Source organism: Lissotriton vulgaris, chromosome 5, assembly GCF_964263255.1.
Source record: "Lissotriton vulgaris chromosome 5, aLisVul1.2, whole genome shotgun sequence".
NCBI lineage: Eukaryota > Metazoa > Chordata > Amphibia > Caudata > Salamandridae > Lissotriton > Lissotriton vulgaris.
Window position 1 is genome coordinate 1,556,183,254 of NC_141693.1, and position 24,303 is coordinate 1,556,207,556.

The 24,303-nt window shown below is 43.9% G+C and overlaps 1 protein-coding gene across 1 annotated transcript; it reads right to left on the minus strand.

Moving 5' to 3' along the window:
• Window positions 1–1,362: 1,362 nt before the first annotated feature.
• On the minus strand, window positions 1,363–21,924 carry LOC147715141 (galanin receptor type 1-like). The gene is made up of 2 exons (XM_086919767.1): window positions 21,259–21,924; window positions 1,363–1,479 (listed from the first exon to the last, which is right to left on the minus strand). Exons 1-2 carry the CDS (start codon window positions 21,922–21,924, stop codon window positions 1,363–1,365), a joined length of 783 nt encoding a protein of 260 aa, XP_086775893.1.
• Window positions 21,925–24,303: the final 2,379 nt, after the last annotated feature.

A 24,303-nucleotide genomic window follows, 5' to 3' on the forward strand; every position in this document is an offset into this window, starting at 1 on the left:
AATAAAAATATTGATATATAGAGGCGTGGTGGATCTGTGCACCCTTCCGATCACGAGTTGCATTATAATTGGCTGTCATCACTCCAAACCAGGAAGTGTTGGCAGCTATCTTTTGCCTCAGAACTGAGGCACAAAAAAACAGAAAAACTAAGGCGCAAAACAAGAAAAGGGGGCAGGATAGAAACACCCTTACCCCCTAGGCCTGCTTAGGGAGTCCCATAAGGACCCTAAGGTCCCAAAAACATATATTTTTTTAAAACACAAGATGCGCAGAGGATCTGTGGATCCGGCCACGAAAATAAAAAAAAGTGAAGCACTGGCTCCCGCGCTTCATTATTCACTGTTCCCGGGTGGCCCAAGTCCCGGGGCCATCTCAAAAAATATATTCCCGGGGGCCCAGGGTGACCCCTGCAGCCCTGGGGCCGCCACCCCCCAGGCCTTTCTATATAACTTAGCAGGGAGCACACACACCCCGTCGCCCTGTGAACCGCCACCCCTGAGGTTTCTTTTTTAAATGTATGGGGGGCCTCAAAGGCCTCCCCAAGCCCCAGGGACCACCACCCGCAAAGATTTCATTAATCATTGTGCGGGCCACGCGGCTCACCCGCAGCCCCGGGGACCGCCCATCCCCAGGACACTGCTGTTTGTTAAGACAGGGCAGGAGCCTCGCGGCTCCCAGCCTGTCATAGCAAACACTGGTTTGGATTTTGGAAAAGCGAGCAGGAGACCTGCTCTCTCTTCCAAAATCCAAACTCTGGTGTCCCAATTATTTAATGAAAACATTTAGAATTTCATCACTCTCTAGGGAGTCCATATATTCACAGCAAACAATTCTGATAGAATTTTTCTCAGAACGCTCGATGAGATACCAAAGTTGATGTTTGGTATCTCATCCAATCTTTTAATTCATTTTTAGTCCAAGAAAGAAAAGACATCTTAAAAACCAACAAAACGCCCGTACGGATGATAACCACATTCAGTGCAGAAAATAACAAGCTTACACGAATCATGAAAAAACATTGGGGTATTCTAAGACTGGACCCCTCCCTATCAGAAATCATTGGAGACCATCCAAATATAACTTATCGACGGGCAAGATACATCGGAGATGGAATAGTACACAGTCACTTCCAAGATATTCCAAATAAGATATGGCTACAAAGGGAAAGCTTTTGGCTGTGTAAAAACTGCAAAGTCTGCAAAATAGCAAGCCCAAGAAAAGAAATTGAAATAAGAAATGGTAGTAAATGGAAAATAAATCAACATTTTACCTGTAAGAGTACTTTCGTAATATACATGGTGGAATGCCCATGTCAAAAGCGATATATAGGGAGCACAATCTTCAAGGTGAAGAAAAGAATCTTAGAACATGTCCGTGCAATAATTCACAAAGATCGCATGGATGCGGTTGCAAGACATATGGAGAAGGAGCATAACAGCAATTGGGGACACTGAAATATTGGGCCCTGGAACAAATTCCTGCAAGTGAAAGAGGAGGAGACCGAAAGAAAGTCTTAAGACAAAAAGAATCTAAACATATCATGAGATTCAGAATCCTGGACCCCAGAGGGTTAAACCAAAATACAAGAACTTTATGCACATCTTTATTAGTAACTGAAAGAACTTAAAAACTCCGCCACCATGAAATTTGCTCACTGGAGGGCAAGAATGAAAGACTAAAAATGAATTAAAACATTGGATGAGATACCAAGCATCAACTTTGGTATCTCATCGAGCGTTCTGAGAAAAATACTGTCAGAATCGTTTGCTGTGAATATATGGACTCACTAGAGAGTGATGAAATTCTAAATGTTTTCATTAAATAATTGGGACACAAGAGTCCATGAAATGAAACTGCCTAACTATCAAACTGTTATTTTAAATGATCACAGCACGCATGTTATTAAATGCACTTTAATTTTGAAATGTACATGTTTTGTAAGCACTAAAAAAAAAACACTATAACCACAATGCACTTCACTGATAAACAAGAAGTAACTGTGTGCTTAGAGACATAAAAGAAGTCTGTCTCATATGATGTATATCCTGTGAGCAAGCCTTATGTAAAGGCGAAACGCTTTGGGTAGAACAAGCTTGCGAATAAAGCTGCTTTAATTTCCAAACAACACGAGTGGGTGCGTTTTCGAAAAACAATCGTTGGGTTGTACTCTGGTGTAAATATATATATATATATGTAGCTTTTATATGTATATATATATATATTGTATATATTGCCAAAACACCTTCCGAAGGAAAGAATCTATATATATATATATATATATATATATATATATATATATATATATATATATATATATATATATATATTTGTGTATATGTATATATATATATATATAGATAACTTTTTCTAGCACTTTATTTTTGTACTAGCAGCCCGTCCCGACGTTGTCCGGGTATGAATTTCTGCCTGCCAGTAGTATATTGTTTTGTGGGATTTTGTTTTGATAGCATTTCTTATCTGTGACAGGCCTGTGAAACGATCAGATTCACAGTGCACTGCTGATGCACTTAAGAGTGCGCGTTCAGTAGTGTGTGAACTCGAGTTTCCCTACTTTATTTTTCCTTGCAATATTATATAGCGCAAACTCGACAACATGGCATGAGCACAATTTACATTACAGAAGTACACATTCATTTGTGGTAGGCACGGGGAGACAAAGTGATTTGCCTGGAATCACAGGATGTTGAGCTGATGCCGAGATTCGAACGTAGCTCCCCAGCTCTAAAGTTCGCAATTCTAGAACTTGTGGCGGGAGGTGTGTCTAAAAGTGTATGTCGTTGATGGCCATCAATGAGAGAGACCTGTGCATTTTTCAAATCGGTGGTGAAAAAATATGAGTATGTTGCTGGAGGTGTGGGCCGCCGTGCCACCAATGAACTTACCGGGGGAGGGTAAACACCGATTATTCCGCAACTTTCTTTCCGCATACCATCACTCCGCATACTTTCATTACGAAAGTACCATGACTCCGAAATGCCATTATAATGCATGGCCTTACATTTTATATGCTTTTACCACGCATACATTTACAACGAAATTTGTTGTAAATGCATGAACGGTAAAAGCATGTTTTTTTTTTATTGTTTGGATAAGGGAAGTATGGCTATAGGGGTATATGTTTTGGGGTACTGAGGTATATGTTTTGGGGTGTTTGGGTATTTTAAGGGTTCAGATATAGTTTTGGGTTATGGGTTACAGGGGTATTTTTAGGGTTCAGGGCTTGGGTTTGGGGTATAGGGGTATTTTTAGGGTTCAGGGGTAGGTTTGGGTTTTGGGGTACAGGGGATTTTTAGGGTGCAGGGCTAGGTTTAGGTTTTGGGGTCTAGGGGTATTTTTAGGGTTCAGGGGTAGATTTGGGTTTTGGGGTACAGGGGTATTTTAAGGGTTCAGGGCTAGGTTTGGGTTTTGGGGTACAGGGGTAATTTAGGGTTCAGGGGTAGATTTGGGATTTGGGGTACATGGGTATTTTTAGGGTTCAGGGCTAGGTTTGGGTTTTGGGCTACAGGGGTATTTTTAGGGTTTAGGGATAGGTTTGGGTTTTGGGGTACAGGGTATATTTATAAGGTTAAGATGGGTTAGAGCTTAAGGGTGTTGGGGTATTTTAAGAAATAAGGGTGGGTTATGATTATGGGGTGCAGGGGTATTTAAAGGGAGCAAGGTGGACACCCGGAGCTGGAATGTACAGAACCTGGGAAGAAAAAACAATGAAATATTGGGCTCACTTTTTTTCTGTAATCCCGCGCCCCGCACGCGCCCACGCCCCCAGCACACGCCACAGCACACGATATGAGACATGGCGTGAAGGGCAGAACGTACCACATGCCCCTAGCATTTGTCACGCCCCCAGCACATGCCCACAGCACAACGCAGACACGCCCACAAGGGACTACTTTGCTGGCACGGTTCTTTTACCCTTTAAATGTATATGGTGGGCGTCTGCATAGCCTATGTCCTTCTGCTGCAACTGCCCTTTCCAACGCTGTATTGGGTGTTGTGATTGGTGCTGTGGTTCCTGAGATTACCCGCCTCAAATGTTTGGGCTCTCTCTTTATTGTATTAGTATAGATACATGCTTAAGGATTATTGCACATTAGTATGCATTTTAAATGCTCTGCTAGCTTGTTATCCTGTATTGTCCATTGCACATTTAGCCTGACTGTTGTTATGTTATGTTTATTTGTATAGCGCACCAATCATCTGTGAGGGTATCAAGGTGGTTTGCAGGTGGTTGGGCGGCAGTCTCACTGGTGAGTATATTGAAAGAGCTTGATCTTACGCTTCTTGTGGGATTCAAGAAGCAATGAGAAGGCTCTGAGGTGAAGTTGAAGGCTGTTCCATGCTTTGGGGGGAATGTAAGATAATGCGTGGCCTCCAAGTTTGGTTGTGGATGTGGGGTACGTGTGCTAGAGTGAGAGTCCGGCTGAATGGAGGTGCCTGGTTGGTTGGTGGAAGTGTACATGGAAGTGGATGTGGCTATTGAGGTAGGCTGGACCAATGTTGTGTAGTGCTTTGTATGTGTATGTGAGAACTTTGAACTGAGCACGTTTGTATATGGGGAACAACTGTAGTTCTCTGAGGTGTGGAGTGGTATGTGTGCAGCAAGGTAGGTTGAAGAAGAGTCTAGCTGTGATGTTTTGGATAGTTTGGAGTCTGTTCAGGAGCTTCTTGGGATTCCTGCTTTGAGGGCAATGCTGTAGCTAAATTTGCTGGTGATCAAAGCTCGCATGACTGTGTGACTGGTGTTCTCCGGTAGCCACATGAAGAGCTTTAGCGGTATCCTCAGGGTCTTAATGCAAGTGGAGGTCATTGTATTTACCTGGGTTGTCATGTCAAGCTTACTGTCAAGAATGATTACTAAATGTCTGGGATGAGTCGTGGGGGTAGGTGTGGGACCGAGGTCTGATGGCCACTAGGTAGAATCTCAGACATAGGTTTTCATTCTGATGATCACCACTTCAGCTTAGTATGTGTTGAGTTTAAGCAGTTGGATCTCATCCAGGCGGTTACCAAGGTCATGCAGTTGGAGATGTTGCTTTTTGTTGTGGGGGTCTTGCCTGACAGGGAGTTTATCAGTGTCTGTCAGGGAGAGTATCAGTGTCCGACAGGATGAGTATTAGTTGACTGTTCAAAGAAGCATAGCCTTGTTCTGAAGCTGGTTTAGCTAAGTGTGAACCTCAGATTTATTGAAGTCTGCATTTTACATTAGCTCGTACCATCTTTATTTCAAGTCCTTCTCACATTTTTCTCACGAGAAGAGCCATGGATCTGCATATTGATGTGTATGTGGAGTTTCTATTCTATCATGTGTTCTGTTCTCTGCTTATTGAATAGAGGACGTTTTATATAAGTAACGTGAAAACGTATAGGATTTAGAATTATGAGCTCCAACTGCTCAGATAGTGGAGTGCTGGTCCGTTAATATTGCAAATTCCACTTTGTAAAAATGTTTTTGCTCGCCAGGTATTTTTGCATTAAACGTGTTACACTTCTATGGAGTTTCCTGACCGTCTGATTTATTTTACATTTGTGTTCCAGATAGTTCACTCAGGACCGCTTCTAGATTTCCATGTGATTGCCTGAGCCACTGTCATGACCTGACAGTGTGGGCAACTGACAGTAGGGCGTTAGGACCCTGTGGGTCCTCAGGCAGAGTGACCAGGTCACCGGACACCAGATCCGGTGGCGAGACAGCAAAGGGGACAGACAATGACTAGGAGATGGACGAGGACGGATGTGCTGACCAGCAGCTGCATGAGGTGCTGACCAGCAGCTACACGATATGCCAATAAAGAAAATGTTAGACTAACCTGCGTCATGTGTTTGGTGTAACTCCCGGCGCACACGAAGAACGCGACAACTGGTGACGAGGGAAAGTGACGAACGACGCGTGGATAATGGAGTGAACAATCGATGGCTGGAGTCACACCAGGAGTCCACCCTGGAAGTGTACGAGACACAAGAAAGACTGCCCATTGAGCAGCGATGCAGGAGCCCACCCCGACTGCCACCGGTGAAGACCAGCGCGGATGCGGTAAGCGCTGAGAGATAGGGGAATGATTTGAGAAGGCTGGCGCGAGCCATCGCGAGAACGTCGAGAGTCTCGACGGCCGTGCTAGAATGAGGCAAGCTGAGCCAATGGGCATTGAGAACAGCAGTGGCGGCCATTTTAGGAACAGGCATCGCGATTATGAACGCGAAATTGCGCGAGAACAGCGGTGGCCATCTTAGATCAGGAAACAAGGATTGACAACAATGGAGCGGCCGTTTTAAGGCCAATTAACGTCGAAAAAGAAGGAAATGAAAAAGAAAGGACAACAAGAAGCTAGAAATAAACAAACTAAAAGCAAAACTAAGGAGAACAAAGGGGCATAATAAGGACAGAAAGAACAAAGATCACCAAAGTAGTGGGAGAACGACGGCAGACATTTTGAATGGGACATTCAAGAAAAGATCATAGGAAACAGCAGAGCAGCCATTTCAAAGCCAGGAAAAGGGCAAATAAGCAGAATAACATAAGAAAAGGTGAATTAAGGAGAACGCGAGCAATAAAAAGGAATAAAGGAGAAAAGACAGGAAGAAAACGAAGATAAGGAAGAAAACGAAGATAAGCACGGAAAACGTCTGAAAAGAGAAACAAAGGAAAATAAACGTTTTGAGTGAAGAATAAAGGATAAACAAAGCGCAAAAGGGCGCACAAGTGGGAAAAGGATTCAGAAAAGGGGGTGGTGATGAACAGAGTGTCTGAATAAAGCAGACAACTCTTACCCAGTCCAAAGATCAGGGCTTGATCCATCACCGTTATTTATCTCACTGCCCCATCCCAGCTCAGAACCTGGCTATATGCAAATCAGTCTGTCCCTGGCCCAGTGCATCATGGGAACAGGGCAGACTAAACTACCAAGCCAATTCTTCACCAGAAAGGAGACAAGCTACCAGTTTCTGGCATTTCAGCCGTCTTCGGCCCGGCTTGCTTGAATCCTGATGGAGCAGTGAGAAAGGGACTCATGTCTGAGTATACCCTGCCACACCTATAGTGGCCAAAAACGATTCAGAAAAGGGGGTGGTGATGAACAGAGTGTCTGAATAAAGCAGGAAAAAGAGCAATAAGACAAAGGAAGAAGATGGGGCAATAAGAAAAGAGAAAACCAAAGAATAATAAGTAAAACAAAGAGAAAGGACATAAACAAAAAGGACAAATCGAAAAAGAGAAACAAGAAAAAAATATATATATAAGAAAGAAGCAAAAGAGAGTGGAAGAAGCCAGAGAAGGCTAAATAAAAGACAGCAAAGAGAAATAACAAAGAAAAGAAACGAAAATAAATGGAACAAAGCAGAACAACAAAGAGAAAAAAAAGGACAAAGATCGCACAAGGACAAAGAAAGAGCAAAGGAGAAGTTACAAGGCAATAAAGAAAAGAAGAAAGAAGAGAAGTAAAATAACGAGGAAAGAAGGGACAAAGATCACCAAAGAAACAAGAAAGAAGAAAGGAGAACACGAAAGAAAAGAAAACAAAAGGAAAGACACAAACATAAGAAATAAGTCGCAGGAAAGACGTAAATATAAGAAAACAAGGAAATAAAGAAGAAAAAGACTAGGAAAGCCCAGAAGAGGCCAAATAAGAATTGTGTAAAAATAAAGAAAAGAAAGAAGGACAAATGAGAAAGAAGTAAAAATAAAGGAAAAGCCAGAGATAAGGCTAAATAAAAGACAGAAAAGAGAAATAACAAAGAAAAGAGGGACCAAGACCCACAAAGAAACAGGAAAGAGAAAAGGGGAACATAAAAGAAAAGAAAACAAAAGGAAAGACACAAAGACAAAGGAAACAAAATGGGTAAAAAAGAGTAAAACGAGAGGACTGAGGCGCAGGAGAAACCGCAGCAAAAAGAAAGGACAAAGACATACAATGAGCAGAGCGGACAGGCACCACCAAGGAAGATCAAGGCAAGAGGCAAGAGGCACCGCATGGCCAGAACCAATGGTGGTGAGACAGAAACAATATCGATAATCGGACAACCGGTTCTCCAAAGACTCACTGGCGGTGACCAAAGTGAAAGGATCGATGATGACGGCTGCCTCCGACCAACAATGAACAACAAGAAATAGCTCGCATTTCAAGGAGCTGGAGGCGGAGGAAGAAGAAATGGCAGCGGCAACTGCAGCCACATGGAAGGAGGAGGATAGAGGACAAAGAAGCGATAGAGACACAAGATCACGAAGGACATGCAGTAAACAACAGACACTCATTGAAGAGATGTAGAGTGACAAGTACTCTCTCTCTCTCTCTCTCTCTCTCTCTCTCTCTCTACCTCTCTCTCTCTCTCTCTCGCGTTCTTTCACCTCCATCAAAATAACTGTGAATGAGGACTTTAGTGAATGTGTCACGAACATTTGTTTGCAACAAGGGGGGAGATGTCGTGACCTGACAGTGTGGGCGACTGACAGTAGGGCGTTAGGACCCTGTGGGTCCTCAGGCAGAGTGACCAGGTCACCGGACACCAGATCCGGTGACAAGACAGGATAGGGGACAGACAATGACTAGGAGATGGACGAGGACGGATGTGCTGACCAGCAGCTGCACGAGGTGCTGACCAGCAGCTACATGATATGCCAATAAAGAAAATGTTAGACTAACCTGCGTCATGTGTTTGGTGTAACTCCCGGCGCACACGAAGAACACGACAGCCACGATAAAGGCACCTCTATATTACTCTTCTGAAGTCACATGTTCGCTTGGCTTTTTAGGTGTTGTTATTCTCTGAAACTATTTTTTTTTAATTGCCGTGCAAAGTACAAGGCCCGTTACATCGTCGTCATAGCGCCCGTATTCTTCGCCAAACATAATATACGCACCACAAGAGCTTACACTATCATTATACAACACGACTTTCCCTGCACAAATATAGAAATAACTGCTCCTGGCACTTCAAATCTGCTCTCATGTAGGCAGAGCTGGAAAGGGTTGCACCACTTCCACTGAAAAAGTTTGCATTACTCGCAGGTGGGTCCATGTGTGCCTGGCTGACATTCCGAGCATGTGCTGTGATAAAGTTAAAATCTCAGTTTTTCGTGAAATGTGAGCTTTTACATATTTTGGAGTTGTCCACTTTTATATATTTATTTGAGCTGCTTTTATGGCAAATGTTCCCTTTCTGTCTCCGTAGCTGGATGGGTCATGAGCGGTGTGCAGGCTTCTCATCTGTGTATAGCTATCCACACTGCCCCTCGACCTCCATTAGAACAGATAAGATGTTGTTCATTGGCTGTGCTGGTGCCTGCTCCTTCCGTATGTCCTCCTTCCCTTGCACTTCCATCCATCCAGTCCTTCTCCCCCAGTCCTATCTAGTGGTTCCCTATTACTTTTCCCTTTAGTGGTCTAATGACAGGGATGGTTGATGCCTCTTCCCCTGGTTGCCTCCCTCCTCCACTCTCAGTGTTCCAGTCCTCTGTTGTTTTTTCTCCACTCGCTCCTCCAGTCTACTGGTCACCTCTTCACTGCGTTTCCCTCTCCTTTCTCCGGTCCCTCCTCCCGTGACTCAGCCGGTTCCATTTGGTCCCCTTGCCCGGCCTTGCTCAGAATGTCCTGGAGCACTTGCACGGATATAGCTCACTCTCTCCTCTGGCCCTGCCCCCTAGCATCCTAGCTCCTTTCCCTTGTATCTCCTGATGCTCTATTTCTTCCTCAGGTCACCTACCCTTTGGCTCGTCTTCAATCCAAGCCTCCTGTTATAGTACTACACGGTGGCTCTTGGCGTGACATGTCCTTGAGCTGCTGCTCCTTCCTCCATCTGCCTTACTTCAGCACCCATTCTCTGGTCCAGAGTATCTTCTAGATTAACTTTTCCTCCAGAAGTCCTTGGTCTATTTAAGTGCTTACTTATTCCCCCACACCACCCTTCATCTACCCATTCTTGACCTTGCTGCAGTTGCTTCGTCCTTCCCCTGATTCCTTGCTCCGGTCCCACCCTCACTCAAGCAGCAACTTACTCCTTGCGAACACTGTTTTAAATGGTGGATGCAGTAGCTCCCCATCAAGCTGCTCTTTCAATCTCTGGCTCAGCATCTAGGAACGCTCAAGCGCCTGGGTTGATCCCGGAAAGACAACTCTGCTTCACTGCTATCCTTCAAACGAACATGCAAAGTTGTTATCAGTATTTCTCGGAGAATAAGACAGAGTTTTGCCTCGTCTGTGCTCCCTGTCTTCAATGCCCTGGCAGAATATGCGAGAAGTCTTTAGCCAGAATATTTTTTTCTTCATGGCGCGACACAGCAGATCCTGGACTCACTGGGGTTTCTCATTTACCCAGTTTGGGTCATGCCACATGGGCCTTCTTTGCATAGGCGGCAGGCACGGATCAGAGGTAGGGGGCGATTTGGACACGGGGAAGCTGGTATAAAGAAAAAAAATTAAAATGTAGTTTCTCGCCTCTTCCTTGCCGTGTCTCTCCTCCATAGTCCTCCCTCGCTCGGCCTCAACCGGAAGCACACCCAGGCTCCCAGTCAGCCAATCACAAATCTGATAAAGCAGCATTGTGATTGGTCTGAGCGCAGTATTTCGGCGCTCAAATGATGACTGGAGGCCTGGGCATATTCTTCATGTAGTCTGCAATGCAGGCCAGACCCCCGAATGTAGTGACATGGCGTTCTGACTTGTTAAAATGGGGCAAAGCGGAAACTGTGGCCCTGCGTAGGGAAGAGGAGAAAGGACTCGGTACATATCCTATAGCGCAAGAATGGGAACAAATGTTGATAGAGATGGAGGATTTAGACCTAGAGCTTTCACAAGGAGACAACACATGATCGTACACACGGAATGTAGAATAATAACGAATGCAGATGCAAATGCAAGATACACAGGTTAACCAAGCCAAATACTGAAACATTTTCTGAACAGAATAAACTCAATATACCGAGAATGCAGAGTGTACACAGGGGAACGGCCAGGAGACAGGTAAGGGGGAGGGAAGGGGCTGGGGGAAAGTTCAATACACAGGCGATACCGTAATTTGAATGCAAAACATACATGTTATAGCAGAATGATAACCTGGAAGATATAAGACGAGATGAAAAAGAAATCTATGAAAATCAATACGCCAACAGTTAAAGTTTAGAAAAAGTGAAAAGACTGATAGAATGTACATTGATTGAACGCAACATGTAATGATTGATACAGTCAAGAAAAAAGAGTTTAAAAAAATGTAGTCTGCAATGCAGCCTGCATAGAGAAAATGCAAAGTGCGCAAAACTGTTTTGGGTGGCCCAAGAGTGCCGGCCAAGCAGTAATTCCACACTGAGGAGGGTGCTACCTACCACTCCTCCCCTCCCACCACCCCCTGACGCACATCTGCATAAGTAGGAGAAAATAAAATGATAATAACCTGAGTTTTTATTATTTGATTTTTAAGTTGTTTCACTGCAAAAAAAGCAGTGGGGTGATGCTCCTCCGCCTTAGTAGAGAAGCTGCCACTGCGCTTTTATTTCCTCTGGGAACTTTGGCCAAGTAAAATAAAAGAATGTTCATTTTCACTGTAAATGGGGAAAGCAGATATGCGGACACTTAAATGCAATGTTGGGTAAAGTACTATGACTGACTGTACTTCTCACACTTGACATAAGAGAGCTGAGAGATGCCCATAGTACATTACAGTAAGCAGTGGTTAATTTGTAAACAAATAAGTGCCCGGGCTCACATCAGAGAGATTTGAATATCGATAATGAATATCAATTCTATCTGAGACAAGACTAAACTGATATAGGAGTGTAGAGAAATATTGTACCACTGAGAGTAATGGATAGTCAGGCTATGAATATTTTGGACACATACTACATACAGTATATATTGGCCTAGAGACTGTTACCGGTTTGTTAATTGTTAGTAATTATTTTGGTATAAACAAGTAGAAGGATGTAAAATAGGACTGAGAACACATGTACAAAATCATGACTTTTGTATTGTTTTAATTTACAACGAGTGAATTTACATGAATTATGGAATCTGTTTATTTGAAATTGTTAGTTACTTGTAATTTGTGCAAGCTTGTATATATGTGTAAAAGGGGATATTTATGCTACTGAAAAGTATAGTACACGACGTTAATATTCATGTATATAGCCATCACCATATCAGATTAAGGTTGATTTATGAATTATTGTGATTCTCTGGCAGACGTGCATGCACGTACACCCCTTTACTAACTCACTTCTTTATCCTACAAAAACCTAACCATCCTTATATTGGACTTCCAACTCTATAAACTATCTGCTAATACTTAATAATTGGAAACTCAACTTATCTTTCCTTTACAAATGATGCTCCTGAAAAGCACTACAGATAAATTTGATATGTAGTGGGATAATAGATTTAATGGTTGGTGAACTAAAGTTGATGATAATTCGGATCGAGGGTTGCTATACACCTGTAATAGAGTGTTAGTGGCAAGGAGATTGTATTATCGGTAAGAAATGTTGGCTCGTGATTATAGGAAATAGTAATTGTACGCATAATTATGACTCTAGAGTGCATTATAAGATGGCGCCCAATAAAGTGCAGGACATGGAGGTAACTATAGTAGACGCATATACAGAATGCATGATCCGGAATTATTGACACAGAATTATATCTCGGATCTTAGAATAATGTTGAATCATATTATTGCGGTATGGTGAATATAGCGAATCGGGGATAAAGTAGCCTTTTACTTTGGAATTAGGCAGAGAGAGAAGATTTTGCCTTAAACATGCTACAAGATGGCGCCTATTGTTAATCAGAATGAATAGGCACTTAAAGATGGCGCCCGTGTAGAACGCTGTACTGAGTAGCAGGGATAAGTGCTACCGGGAACGAGGTAAGGAGACTGCCGCTCTCGATTGTTCTATCATTTATGACCTATACTTGTATAAGTATGGTCTTTTATTAGGTCGCTTTTTTACTTCTGTTTAGGAGGAAGAGAAATACTTCTTCAAGTTGGGGTCGAAGAGGCACTTGACAAAGTTTGTAAAGGTGAGCTGACTGCCAGGTGGCTTGCTAGGTAACCGACAAGTCTACCATTTGTGATAATAAGGCTAATGTATTATTTTTCAGCAATACGAACAGGGAGAAACTCAAGGGAACCGAGAACCCCGAATACTTTATCGAGTTGGGGATGTAAAGATGTATCTATAGAATGAGAAGGTGAGCTGACTGTTAGACAGCTTATGAGGTTACTAAACAGTCTCATGAATTTGGTAATGAGACAAATGCATTATATCATTGTTTTATTGCAGAGATACTAAAAGGGAGTTGTACATGGATTAAGACCCCAAGTCAAGAAGTGGGATACTCCGAGGGTGAGTGCTTAAGCGAGAAATTGGTGTGTCGAAATGACCGGAGCTGGGCACTTTATAGAATAATATATATGATCTATCTTTACAGCATGATATAAATAATATTTGTTATAACGACTGAGAATATTGAACACAGGACCGCCAGATGTAAGGGTGAGTGTAGTTGTATACAGCAAAGAGATTTCGATATTAGTATTATATGGGAGTGAGTAATATCATGACTTATTTATGTTAATTAGATATTGGAGCAGAGAACTTGAGAACGAAGGAACCAGAAACGGGTGGAATTTGGAATGAACCTCATAACAGAATAAAAGAGGTAATGAACAGGGGATATCCGGATAATGTTACCCGAAAAGAAGTTAGGTTATTTGGGGGTAGTTAAAATGCAGGGTGGTGAGGACCACAGTGCAGAATCCTTGGCTAAGAGTGCCTATAGTGAATGTATAGTGAATTACATATAGGTGTCTATTTCTGTGTCAGAAGTCCGGTATGTTTTAGATTTGATATACAGATGAAGCTAGAGGAATCTACTACATTAGATTGAACCATGGAATAATAGGTGATTACTGAATTTTGTTGCATAGAATAAGGCATGCTACTCTCTTTTCCTCTTTTTACGTTTTAAACTTGTCTGACATGGGAATATAATCCTTTACACAACTTATGGGTGTATTGTGAACTTGGAGTGGTATTTCCTTTTTTTCCATTCTTCTCTAATTGAGACTTACACACAGTGTGGACTTGATATCTTTCTATACTGGTGTTTTTACAATAAAACTACTAACTATAAGCCATACGTAGGTCGTGGTATATTCATGGGAACTGTTTATTTGGTTACAGCCCTGAGGAAGTCACAGTGTTGTATAACTGCACGACGAAACACGTGTTGGCTGATGTATCGTGAACCTATGGTTGTGAAAAAAATTAAAATAAACACAGAAGAACCTTGATTGAAACATTTTGGACTTTTTACTGCAAGCAATTGAACTGTGACATTTGCCTATTGATTTGTGTCATTACCTTAAGTTAGTTGGATAATTGAGTGCTCTGAGGATATTGGTTATCAATAATACCATAGAATATGTCATGAGTGATATAATATGTGAGGACGCAAGCAGTGCATTGCTAGGGCGCAAGTTATAGTTACTTCAGTTAAATGCAAATGGTGAATTTTAGAGCTTAGTGGAAGATTTGCCTTGAGTAAACACTCCACTTTAATCTACGGAAATGCTGTGGGAAAATTGGATCTGGGGAAAAATAACTTGTACTTCAGCCATGTGCTGCATGGGGTTAACCCCACCCCTGGGCTGCCAACCCCCTCTACACACGGCCTTCAGCTGTGCTCTGCGTAGGGTTGACTGCAGGACTTGACCTACGGCCAGACCCTCATCCAATGCCCCCGCCAGCAGCTAACCCCTGTTGCGCATGTGCCTGTATGTGAAGGGGGTTGTTGAATGTGTCGGTGTAGTTGTTTGAGTTTGGGTGTTGCATGTGTTGTGTGTAGTCATCAGAAAGCACCACGGGCCCCAACCCCACAACAATTTTGTATCTCCTCTAAAATACAAGTGGACCACCCTGAGCGCCGCAATACCGTGGGTCCCCCAAAAAAAAACAATATTGTTCATTGGACCCTAAATCTGTTTTTTGTGATTTGGTGTAAATCATTTCAGCAGTGTTTCAGAAATTAAGGTTCACACTTTATAGATATCTGGATAGTTGAGATTGCTGGACTCTTGCAGGAGTAAAGTGGGCATGCAACTTCAGATAATAAAGTGATCAGATTGGATAAGGGAGCGAGATGCTCCTTGCGAGTCCCATGGAAGGTCGAGCTTCGATTGACTTGCGGTAGCATCAATAGAAATGATGCGACTGCCATTACAGGACACAGGGCCCGGGCCCTGTGCCCTGAAAATTAAAACAACAATAAGGTATATGGGGTAAGGTAGCAGACCCTAAGCCTGGGCCTTATGGAGTGGGTCCCAGGGGACCCATTCAGGGTCAAAGTGAATTTTGTTTTTTGAGGTACCACAATCCTGCGGTACGCCTACTGGAGCCAGCATGACCCACTTACTCCCACAAGAGCACAGGGGCCTGCACTGGTGCCTGCGCTGTCTCCTGCAGGAGTCCCGCAAGATCTGTAAATGATTTAAACAGAAAAGGGAGCATGAGTGTCTGTGGTAGGTTGGCCGTGTATGGGCGGTTGTCCTTGCAGCTAACCCACACAAAGTGCTGTCCAAAATCCATGCACAGCTGGTAGTGGCCACCTTTGTGGGTTGTGTGATGGCATGGCCTGAATATTAGTCTTCAGGTTAGTGTAAAAATAGGCATAAGGGTTTCAAGGTTTGATCTCATGGTTCCATATTTTACTTTTTTTCAAACATTTTTGGATATCACAGTAGGTCGGTACAGGATGGAGAAGTTGCCTGGACCTGCATTCTGGAGTTGGGGTTCATCTCCCTTTCTTGGGCAGAGTAAACTTTCCAAGATAGGGGGTTGGATTGTGGCTTCACATCTGCAGGTTATAAGAAGCTGCAAGGTTCTCGAGGAGTGTTAGGTTATGGTAGGTGCAGCAGGGCCGGATGGGCTAGAGCGGGCATCGGACAGTTCCCCGGCTGGAAGGGTGTGCTAACATGTGTAACAAGTGCTAGAGGTCAGAGAAAGTTTAGAGACACATACCTCCCCCAGCAGGCACACACATCCTTGCTATACCACTGAATGATGTCCTTAAGGCGCTCTCCGTCAGACAGCTGAAGAAAGCAAGGCTCGGAGTAAAAGTGTAATGGCTCAGACATGGCGTCATGGCCAGAGCTGACAACTTTGGAGCTGGGGAACCAGGTTCGAGTCTCGGTGTCTGCTCAGCATCTAATGATTCTGGGAAAATCGCCTAATCTCCCCATGCTTAACAAAAATGAATGTGTCCTTGTGTAAAATAACTGGTGCTCATGTAATGTTCTCCAATACCTTCAAGTCCATTGCGCTGTCTAAAAAAATCAAGCATTAATTAGATTCCTTTGACATTGTTGGCTTTCTGGTGTCTATGCAAATTTTGCAGAGATGGGAATTATGAGATGTGTGGTAATGAACTCTCTCCTAAAATTTGGCTGTAAGATATAGACGTTGGTCAAAATTGAGGATTCAAGGCAAACTATGGGGTGGATTTTCAAACATTTTGCCCTGGGTTAGTGTTACAAAAGTGGTGCTAAGCAGCACAAAATGTTTTTGGGGAATTTACTTTCCAGTTCAAAGCTTGTTTTGCAATGGAAAGTACCCTAAAAGTAACGCATAGCAGCGCAAAGAACTGCTTTGCGTTACTTAGTGCCAAGGGGCATTATATAGGTGGTACATGGGCGTTCCCATGTAACCACCCATGCCTTTTGCTGCAAAACTCTATTTACAAACACTTGTTAGACAAGGTTTAGCTCCAAAAGTTAACACCACTTCAAAAGAGGCACTATCAGGAGAAGAGTTTTAATTTCTCCTTTGTTTCCTACTTTGCATGCGTGCTGCACTGTGCGGCGCACAAACAAAGTGGAAAAAGCTTTAAAACGTGTCTAGGCATGGTATTTTGTAACGGAAGGATACTCATCCTGTACAAACCCTTTGCTAGACTCACGCGATGCACCCTAGCGCTATGGTGCTAAGGTGTGCGCTTGGCGCTCGGCAGCTGAAATTGGTTCTAGGGAGAGGGGAGAAGAGAGCCATATCTCTGAAGATATGGCTCTCTCTTGCTCCCTCTCCTTCACGCAACGCAGCACAGCATCTTTGGGTGCTGATTTGCGTGACTTTTTTGAAAATCTGCCCCTATTTCGTTAAAAATGTAAACGGAAATGGCTACATCACATAAATGCAACACAAGTCATGAAAAAAATTCAAAATAGGTTCTAAAATGCAAATTATTATTTGTACAATGTACATTGGGGAATTTATCGCCAAAGAGAAATTATTTTTAGATACCACAAACAAACTCCATGTAAACAGTCTTCTTTTCAATTACAACAGACAACACGAGATGAGTGTTTCCAATGCAAGTCCATGTTTAGGCGATCGTGAAAGGTCACTAGGGATCAGAACGGCATGGTCTAAATGGACAGATACGCTCGTGTCTTCCAGTACACTGGAAATTACTTTGCCTGCTGGAGGTTAAAAAAGATATCACTGCTTTGAGATTACAATTTCCATCTTGTCCTTCTCACTGCTCTTCAAGATGCCACTGGGAGCAAAACCAAAGCTGTCTTCACAATTAGTTAATGAAGACCAGTAACCAGGTGAATTTATGTTTCTATTTAGTCTTTTTATCGCTAGCTTTTTTATCCTGTGTGTGCACTTGGCAAAGGTGAGCACGTTCCTAGCACGCCATGAACCGTCAACACGAGAAAGGCAGCAGTGTGACCGAAGACAATTGTGCAGAGAGGGACAGGAACGGGCCAGGACTAAAATAGCAAGACTGTTTGAGAACATTAAGTGCTGAAGGCCATAACTGCAGGGGCTAGGATGAACAACTGCAGAGGAGCGGGAACAGTTCATATGGAAAAGAATGAACTGCAGGGGAGAAGTGAGTTTGAGAATTGCAGAGAAAACCCAGGACTTCTCAAAGGATGAAGGTTATAAACTGCAGGGAAGGTAGAGAGCAACAACCGGGAACTGATCAGGAATAGCTGCAAATGGAGGGCAACAGAACTGCAAAGAATAAAATGAAACATGAACTGCCAAAGAAAATAGTATCAAGAGATGACCTGAAAATCAATGAGATAGAGCGCACAGAAGGCTTAGAGCTGAGCATAAGGTGCTGAAGAGGGTGGTTAAGACATGCTGAGGTGAAAAAGCAGGGAAACGTTAAAACAATGACTGAACCTCTCTCAATATGGGTTTCACTGGATGAAAACGCCTGCTTATCAGATCGGAAGGAAAAACTCCAAGCCCATTCATGGAACCAGCTTCTCTTCCAGGATGCATGAACCACAATGTGCACACCAGGAACACTAGAACTCTAGATCTAAATAAACGGGATGAATTTAGGCACGTCTCTCTGAAACTCTCCCTGTTTGCTCCGCTCCTGATTAGCAATCCATTGTGCTATGCACATGTGGGTTCGTATCCCATCCTCTTCGCTAACTATGGGTGGAAAATCCGTTACGCTCGCGGATTTTGCGGATTTTCGGTAAATTCTCAATCCGCGAGATTCCCGAATTTCCCGCAAAATCCGCAAATTCGCACGCAGCGGATTTTTTTTCTTTGCGGTGTAAGTTCGCAATTGCGAACATGTAGGTGCGGCGGGCCGCAACAATCTCGCACTCGCGAAATTACAAAAATTGCAATTCCGCACAAGAAATCTACTAGCAAGCAGCATAGACCTTCTGAAAATGATTATTTTTATCTGAATAACTCCTCAGGTTGACATTTGCCTGCACTTTTTTAGATTTGAGGCCTTTTGATTTTCTTTGGATAACTTTTGGATTAGAAATCAACTTTCTCATATAAGCTTGGTGGGGCATTAAAGTTGCTGTAATGCTGCTCTGCAGAAAAACGAGTTTTGCAAAAGTGAAAGCAGGTTCAAAAGTTCAAACTCATCATTAGTAACCGTTCCCTGTAGTGCTTCCTGACAAGGGCCCCTCCAAAGTTCAGTTGCTAGTTGCAACAATTGTTCAGTTGCTAGTTACAACAATTGTATGACCCTGCTCTGACCCTCACAGCAGGCTCATAGAATAGCTGTAGGCCACAAAGGTCCTGGAAAAAAAAAATGCACTGCAACAGAAAGCAAATTACAGATAAGGATGCAGGTGCCAGACTGGAATTTTAAAACAGTGACACATTAATAAATCAACCCCAAATTAATTCATGTCAGTTGAAGCAGGCAGGTGTGCTTGCTTTTTCCCCCCTTAATCTACAGTGATGATGAACCAGAGGGTGGCATAAGGCATTGATGTACCAGAGGGTGGCATGGGTAAAACAGAGGGTGGCAGGGGTGAAACAGAGGGTGCTGGGAACCTATGCTGATGAACCAGATGTAGAAACAACATAATCGTGACCGTTGCGAGCCGACATGTAAGTTCGCGATTGCGAACTGTTACAAAATCCTCGCGAACTGTCAGAAATCCTTGCGAACTGGCAGAAATCCTTGCGAACACAAAAATAAAAATCTGCAAATTCGCGAGAATTCGCGGATTTTGCGGATTGCGAGTTCGCAAATTTGCAAAATTCGCGAACGCCAGATTCGCAAAATTCGCCCATGCTTACTCTTCGCCAAATTGTTAGAATAAACTGCTGACACAGGAAGTTAAAGAGAAGCTGTTTATTCTGTCCAGATCCTCAGGCACCAGCTGTCAACTGAGGCACACCAACGTTCTAAGGTGAGCTTCACCTCAACATTCTATGGTAGGGAAATACCAAGGCAGTGGGAAAGGAGGGGAGGAGCAGGGAGGGATAAGGGTTACAAGGAAGCAAGGGAGATACCAACTGTACATTATATAGTAAACATGTGTAATGACATTCCAAGGTTACAACACCAGGCTCTGGCTGTACCCGGTGCAGGCTGAGCGTCTCTGGGCGTGGGAGAGACAGAGCGTGTCAGCAACAAGCTATGGGGCACAATGGAGGCTCCACAGGGAGGGGGAACAATGTGTTTGATAATCACTTCCTTTTTACAGATGCCAACTCTGAACATGCAGTGCTTGAGAGGTAGAACTGAACACGAAAAATATACTGGACTCAGCGTGTCTTCTCTTTGCTCTGCGACAGACTCAGGTTGATAAGAATCTGTTGGAGGAGTGGCACGAGAGGGCTAGCTACTGTGGCTGTGAAAAAGGTCGGGAGAGGAGGTATTTGTTCAGGGCTGACAACGAGGCTTGGAGCACGATGCGTTCCAAGCCTCGTGTAATAATAAATTACAGAAAATTAAAATGGAGCCCAGCTGTAGCTTCAAATGCTGCAACAAGGGGGAACGTGATTATGTAAATGCCCTGTGCAGGGGAGATTAGGTAAACAAGCACAGGAAATTGATAAGAGAAGTACACCAGAGGAACAGGAGGAAAGAGGAAACAGTGTGTTTCAGCCAATAGAAACAGAGGAAACCTATGTGGCAATCACAGGAACCAATGAACAGCAATGAAAGCAAGGGGGCAGAATGTAGGCTCATTTAAGATATATTTAATACAAAAGATTTCTCTAGCAAGAGGTGTGGTTCAGTGGCCAAGGTGCTTGACTCCGGACCATGAGGTTCACAGTACGATGCCGACGGCAGGTTAACTCTCATTTGCTTATGCCCCGGATGTGCCTGCTGCATTAAACCATGGTCACCTTGAGAGAATGACAGTGGCACCAGGCCTGGCGTTGGTCCTTCAGAAGTGGCCTAAAAAAAGATTTCACCCCCCATCGGCGGTGCATGGCCAGTCCAGTCCTGGTTGCACTGTACATTAACCCCTTCCATGCTCATGACGGAACCGTTTCGTCATGGTTCCATTGGTTCTTTAGAACCTTCAGCACCGCAGCGGAATTCGCGCAGTGCTGAAGGGGTTAAAGGCTTGTATATACTACCCACAGACCCTGTCAGGCCCTAGTATTTGCAGAGGAGCACTATACCAGCAGATGATGCTACCCACGATCCCTCTCAGGGCTTAGAATTGCCATTGCAGTGTCTCCTACATACTGCCCATAATCCCTTTTTACTAAGACCTAACTTTCACAGGGAAGCCTTGTAGCAGGAGACATGTCAGTACACCATACTAATTTCTAGATTTCACAAGGGAGTACAACAAAGCCTTTTACCGCCATTCCTTTCCTATAGTAGCACTATGCTCAAGGAAACTTGTATAAACACCCCAAATACCCCCTTAAAAAACTCTAGGAGACTGAGAGTGCAATTTGATTGCATTGTTACTCCCATACATATTTCCCTCCATCCCTTGGGGCGCCATACCTTCATGTAGCAGCAGGTGATGAGCAGCAAGGGGAGCAGGTAGCCCACAATCAAGATGGCTGCTGTGTAGGTTTTCTTTCGAGCTCGGTCCTCCCACAGCTCCCAGCAGAAGGTGCTATTGGGTGCCTCATAGTAGTCAGTGACATAGGTTTGGTGTTGGGCCACAGGGGCAGCAATGAACAGCGACAAGGCCCAAGCCATGCCCATGCCCCAGGAGGCATTCCTTCGGCTGCGCACACACAAGGAGCGGCGGGCGTGCACCACAGCAATGTAGCGGTCAATAGACATGGCCACCAGAGTGAAGATACTCACCAACATGGTGACAGTGAAGAAGTAGTGCACAAACTTGCAGAGCAGCTCGCCAAAGACCCACTGGGGCAATGAATATATGGTAGCCTGAAAGGGCACACACAGGAGCAGAAAGGCCAGGTCCGCTATACTCAGGTTTAGAATCAGCATGTTCGTGACGCTTGATTTTCCTTTCTTGTTGCGGACCAGCACTGTGATCACCAGAGAGTTGCCAATAACCCCTATGAAGAAAACCATGCCAAAGATGATGGGCACAATATTGGCCTGAATGCCCATGCCATCAGGGGCGTGGCTGTGTGGTGCTTCGCCGCTAAGGTTGCACGAGTGGCTGCCATTGACCTGTGGACACAGCTCCATGGTGCTATGAGCCTCACAGCGCGGCAGGGTAACTTATTGGTCAGAGTCGAACCCTTTGGGTTGGGCATCCCTCCACGTCCCCTTGAGTCATGTCTTATGGGTATAGTTAGTTTCAGAGATGTCTCCTGGTATTAACAAAATCTTCTGTCAAAGTGAACCCTTGTCTGGACGGTGGCAGTCCTCCTCTGCCTTGATGACGTCTCTTTCTGTGGAAGAAGAGCAAGATACTTATTAAGAGCTCATGACATTACAAGAGCTGAGAAAACCATTCGCAACTGTATTGGCACATTTTATTTCATTGTGTTCTCACATCTGTTTCCCACGTCGTCGTGTATCGATGTATTTACCCTGTATCGTTTGGTTACTGCTTTCAACCTTCCCTGATGCACCTTCCTTAGAAAGCATTTCGTACCTGATGCATTTCTACTTCTCTGCACCATTATATGGTTTGTCATCGCTCCCTTGGCACTGGATTGCATCCCTCTTTTACAGTGTACTTGTCTTTATTGCTCTCTTCCTCCTCTCCCTTTCCCCTCTTCTTCCTTTATGACCTCTTTAAATTTCCTTCTTTTCACTTCCTCCTCCTACACGCCCCTCCTTTGTTTGATATTTCTCCCCTTCACGCCCTTCTCTTTTCTTCCCATCTCTTTTGTGTCCTTTCTTTTTTAAGTTTCTCAACTCCTCCTTACCTTTTGAACGTATTTCTGAACCACTGTCTTTTTCTTTCGTTTATTACTCTCCCTCCTTCTGAATCTTGCTAAATGCTTTCTTTCCTGTCTCTTTTTTCTTCTTTCGCGTCTTCTTTTCTTGTCTTTCTGTCCTTCTCTCTATGAACTCTTTGTGCTTACTCTTCCTTTTCACAGCTGATGTTTGCTCTTATTTATTCTCCCTCTTTTTAATCCTTTGCTTTACATTCATGCTTCTCCCTGCTTCCTGTTAATATTTTTCAGTTGTATTTTTTATATCTCCCCTATTTTTTACTTTCATTTTTTTTCTCACTTATTGTCCCTAGTGCTTCTCCACCTTTCATTTGCTATGCATTTCTTTTTGTTCCGCTCTCTCAATCTTCCTTATTCTTGTTTCGAGCATATTATCTATTTTCCTCCTACTTTCTTCTTTCTTATTTATCCATCCTCGTTTCTATTCGTTTTTTCTTTTCTCTGTTCTCCCATTTCCGTGTTCCTGACTTACCTTGCTTTCTTGGAGGGTTATTTCCTTTTTTCCACCTGGCCCTTCCTACCCTCCCTTGCTTACTTCTTCTTATAGTCCCCTCCCCTCCCCAATCATCTTGTTTTCAGTTATTTTTGCATTTTACTTTATTTGGTTTTCCCCCTTCCTCGTTTCTACTAGACTCGTGCTGTCTGTCACCTTTGTCTCTTCTTCGCCTTTTCTCTCCCAAAACATATTCATAAATTTTCCATTATCGTTCTCTACTTTTTCTAATAACTTCCACGTTCATCTTTCATTTTTGTCTCCCTTCATGTCCCTCACTACCGCTATGTGTTTTATTTATTTTTTGGGCTCTTTTGCCTTTAATCCTTTCACCGTCCTAGCTGCCTTTCCTCCTTTCCATCCACCCTCATCTGTCACTCCTTACCTTCGACTCTCCGTCTGGATGCCTACAGGTGCCTGACTGCCTGAGCCGGCACTTTCTGCTCCCGCAGCCCAGAGCGCCTCGCCTCTACTTTCGCCCCCCCCCCCCCTCCCCCTGCCGTTGCGCTGAATTTGTATTACGCGTCTGCTGCTCGTCGCCGCTGTACATACCTGCTTGTCGTCTGTGTGCTGTCCTCTGCACTCCTCAAACCCCACAGCGTCTCCTTTTTTTATATCACCCAGCTTTTTCCTCCGCTGTTCCTTCTCGTGTCATCGTTCTATGTCACACATTTTTTTCTGCTTTTCACACTCCAGCGTGCCTTTTCCCCTCTCCCTCTTCTATTCCCCCTCCCCTTTGCTGTGGCTTCTGTCCTCTACCTGTTCTGTCTCCGTTCTGTGTTCTTTCCTCCGTGACTGCCCCCTCCCCCTTTCTCTCTTCTCTCGCCTACTTTCTTCTTCCCAGTTTAACTTCTCTCCCTATGTCTCTACTTTCTCTCGCCAGACGCGCGTCCTCCTTTCTGAGTTGCACCTGCTTCTCCAGGTCGTTGGCGCCCATAATTTTCAACTCATGTAATCCACGCGCCCCCATTAGCTCGAGTCCTCTCACCTGTCTCGTTTTCTCCACGCTCACTTCTCATAGCGCATCATTTCACTCTACAGTCTCCATGTGCTTGCATACTCAGCCCTGCCGCTCTCCCTCTGGTCTTGCTCTTGTCCATTTTCTCCCCTTCCCTCCTTCTCCCCAGCCCGTTTCACATCGACACATCACTCTTGCTATAAATTACG

Bases quoted from the DNA above. Each gene is read 5' to 3' on its own strand.
- LOC147715141 (XM_086919767.1), bottom strand. From the start codon at position 21,924: ATGGAGCTGTGTCCACAGGTCAATGGCAGCCACTCGTGCAACCTTAGC. The intron at 1,480-21,258 runs GTATGGCGCCCC...TTTCACTTGCAG, and splicing joins TCACCTGCTGCTACATGAAG to GAATTTGTTCCAGGGCCCAA.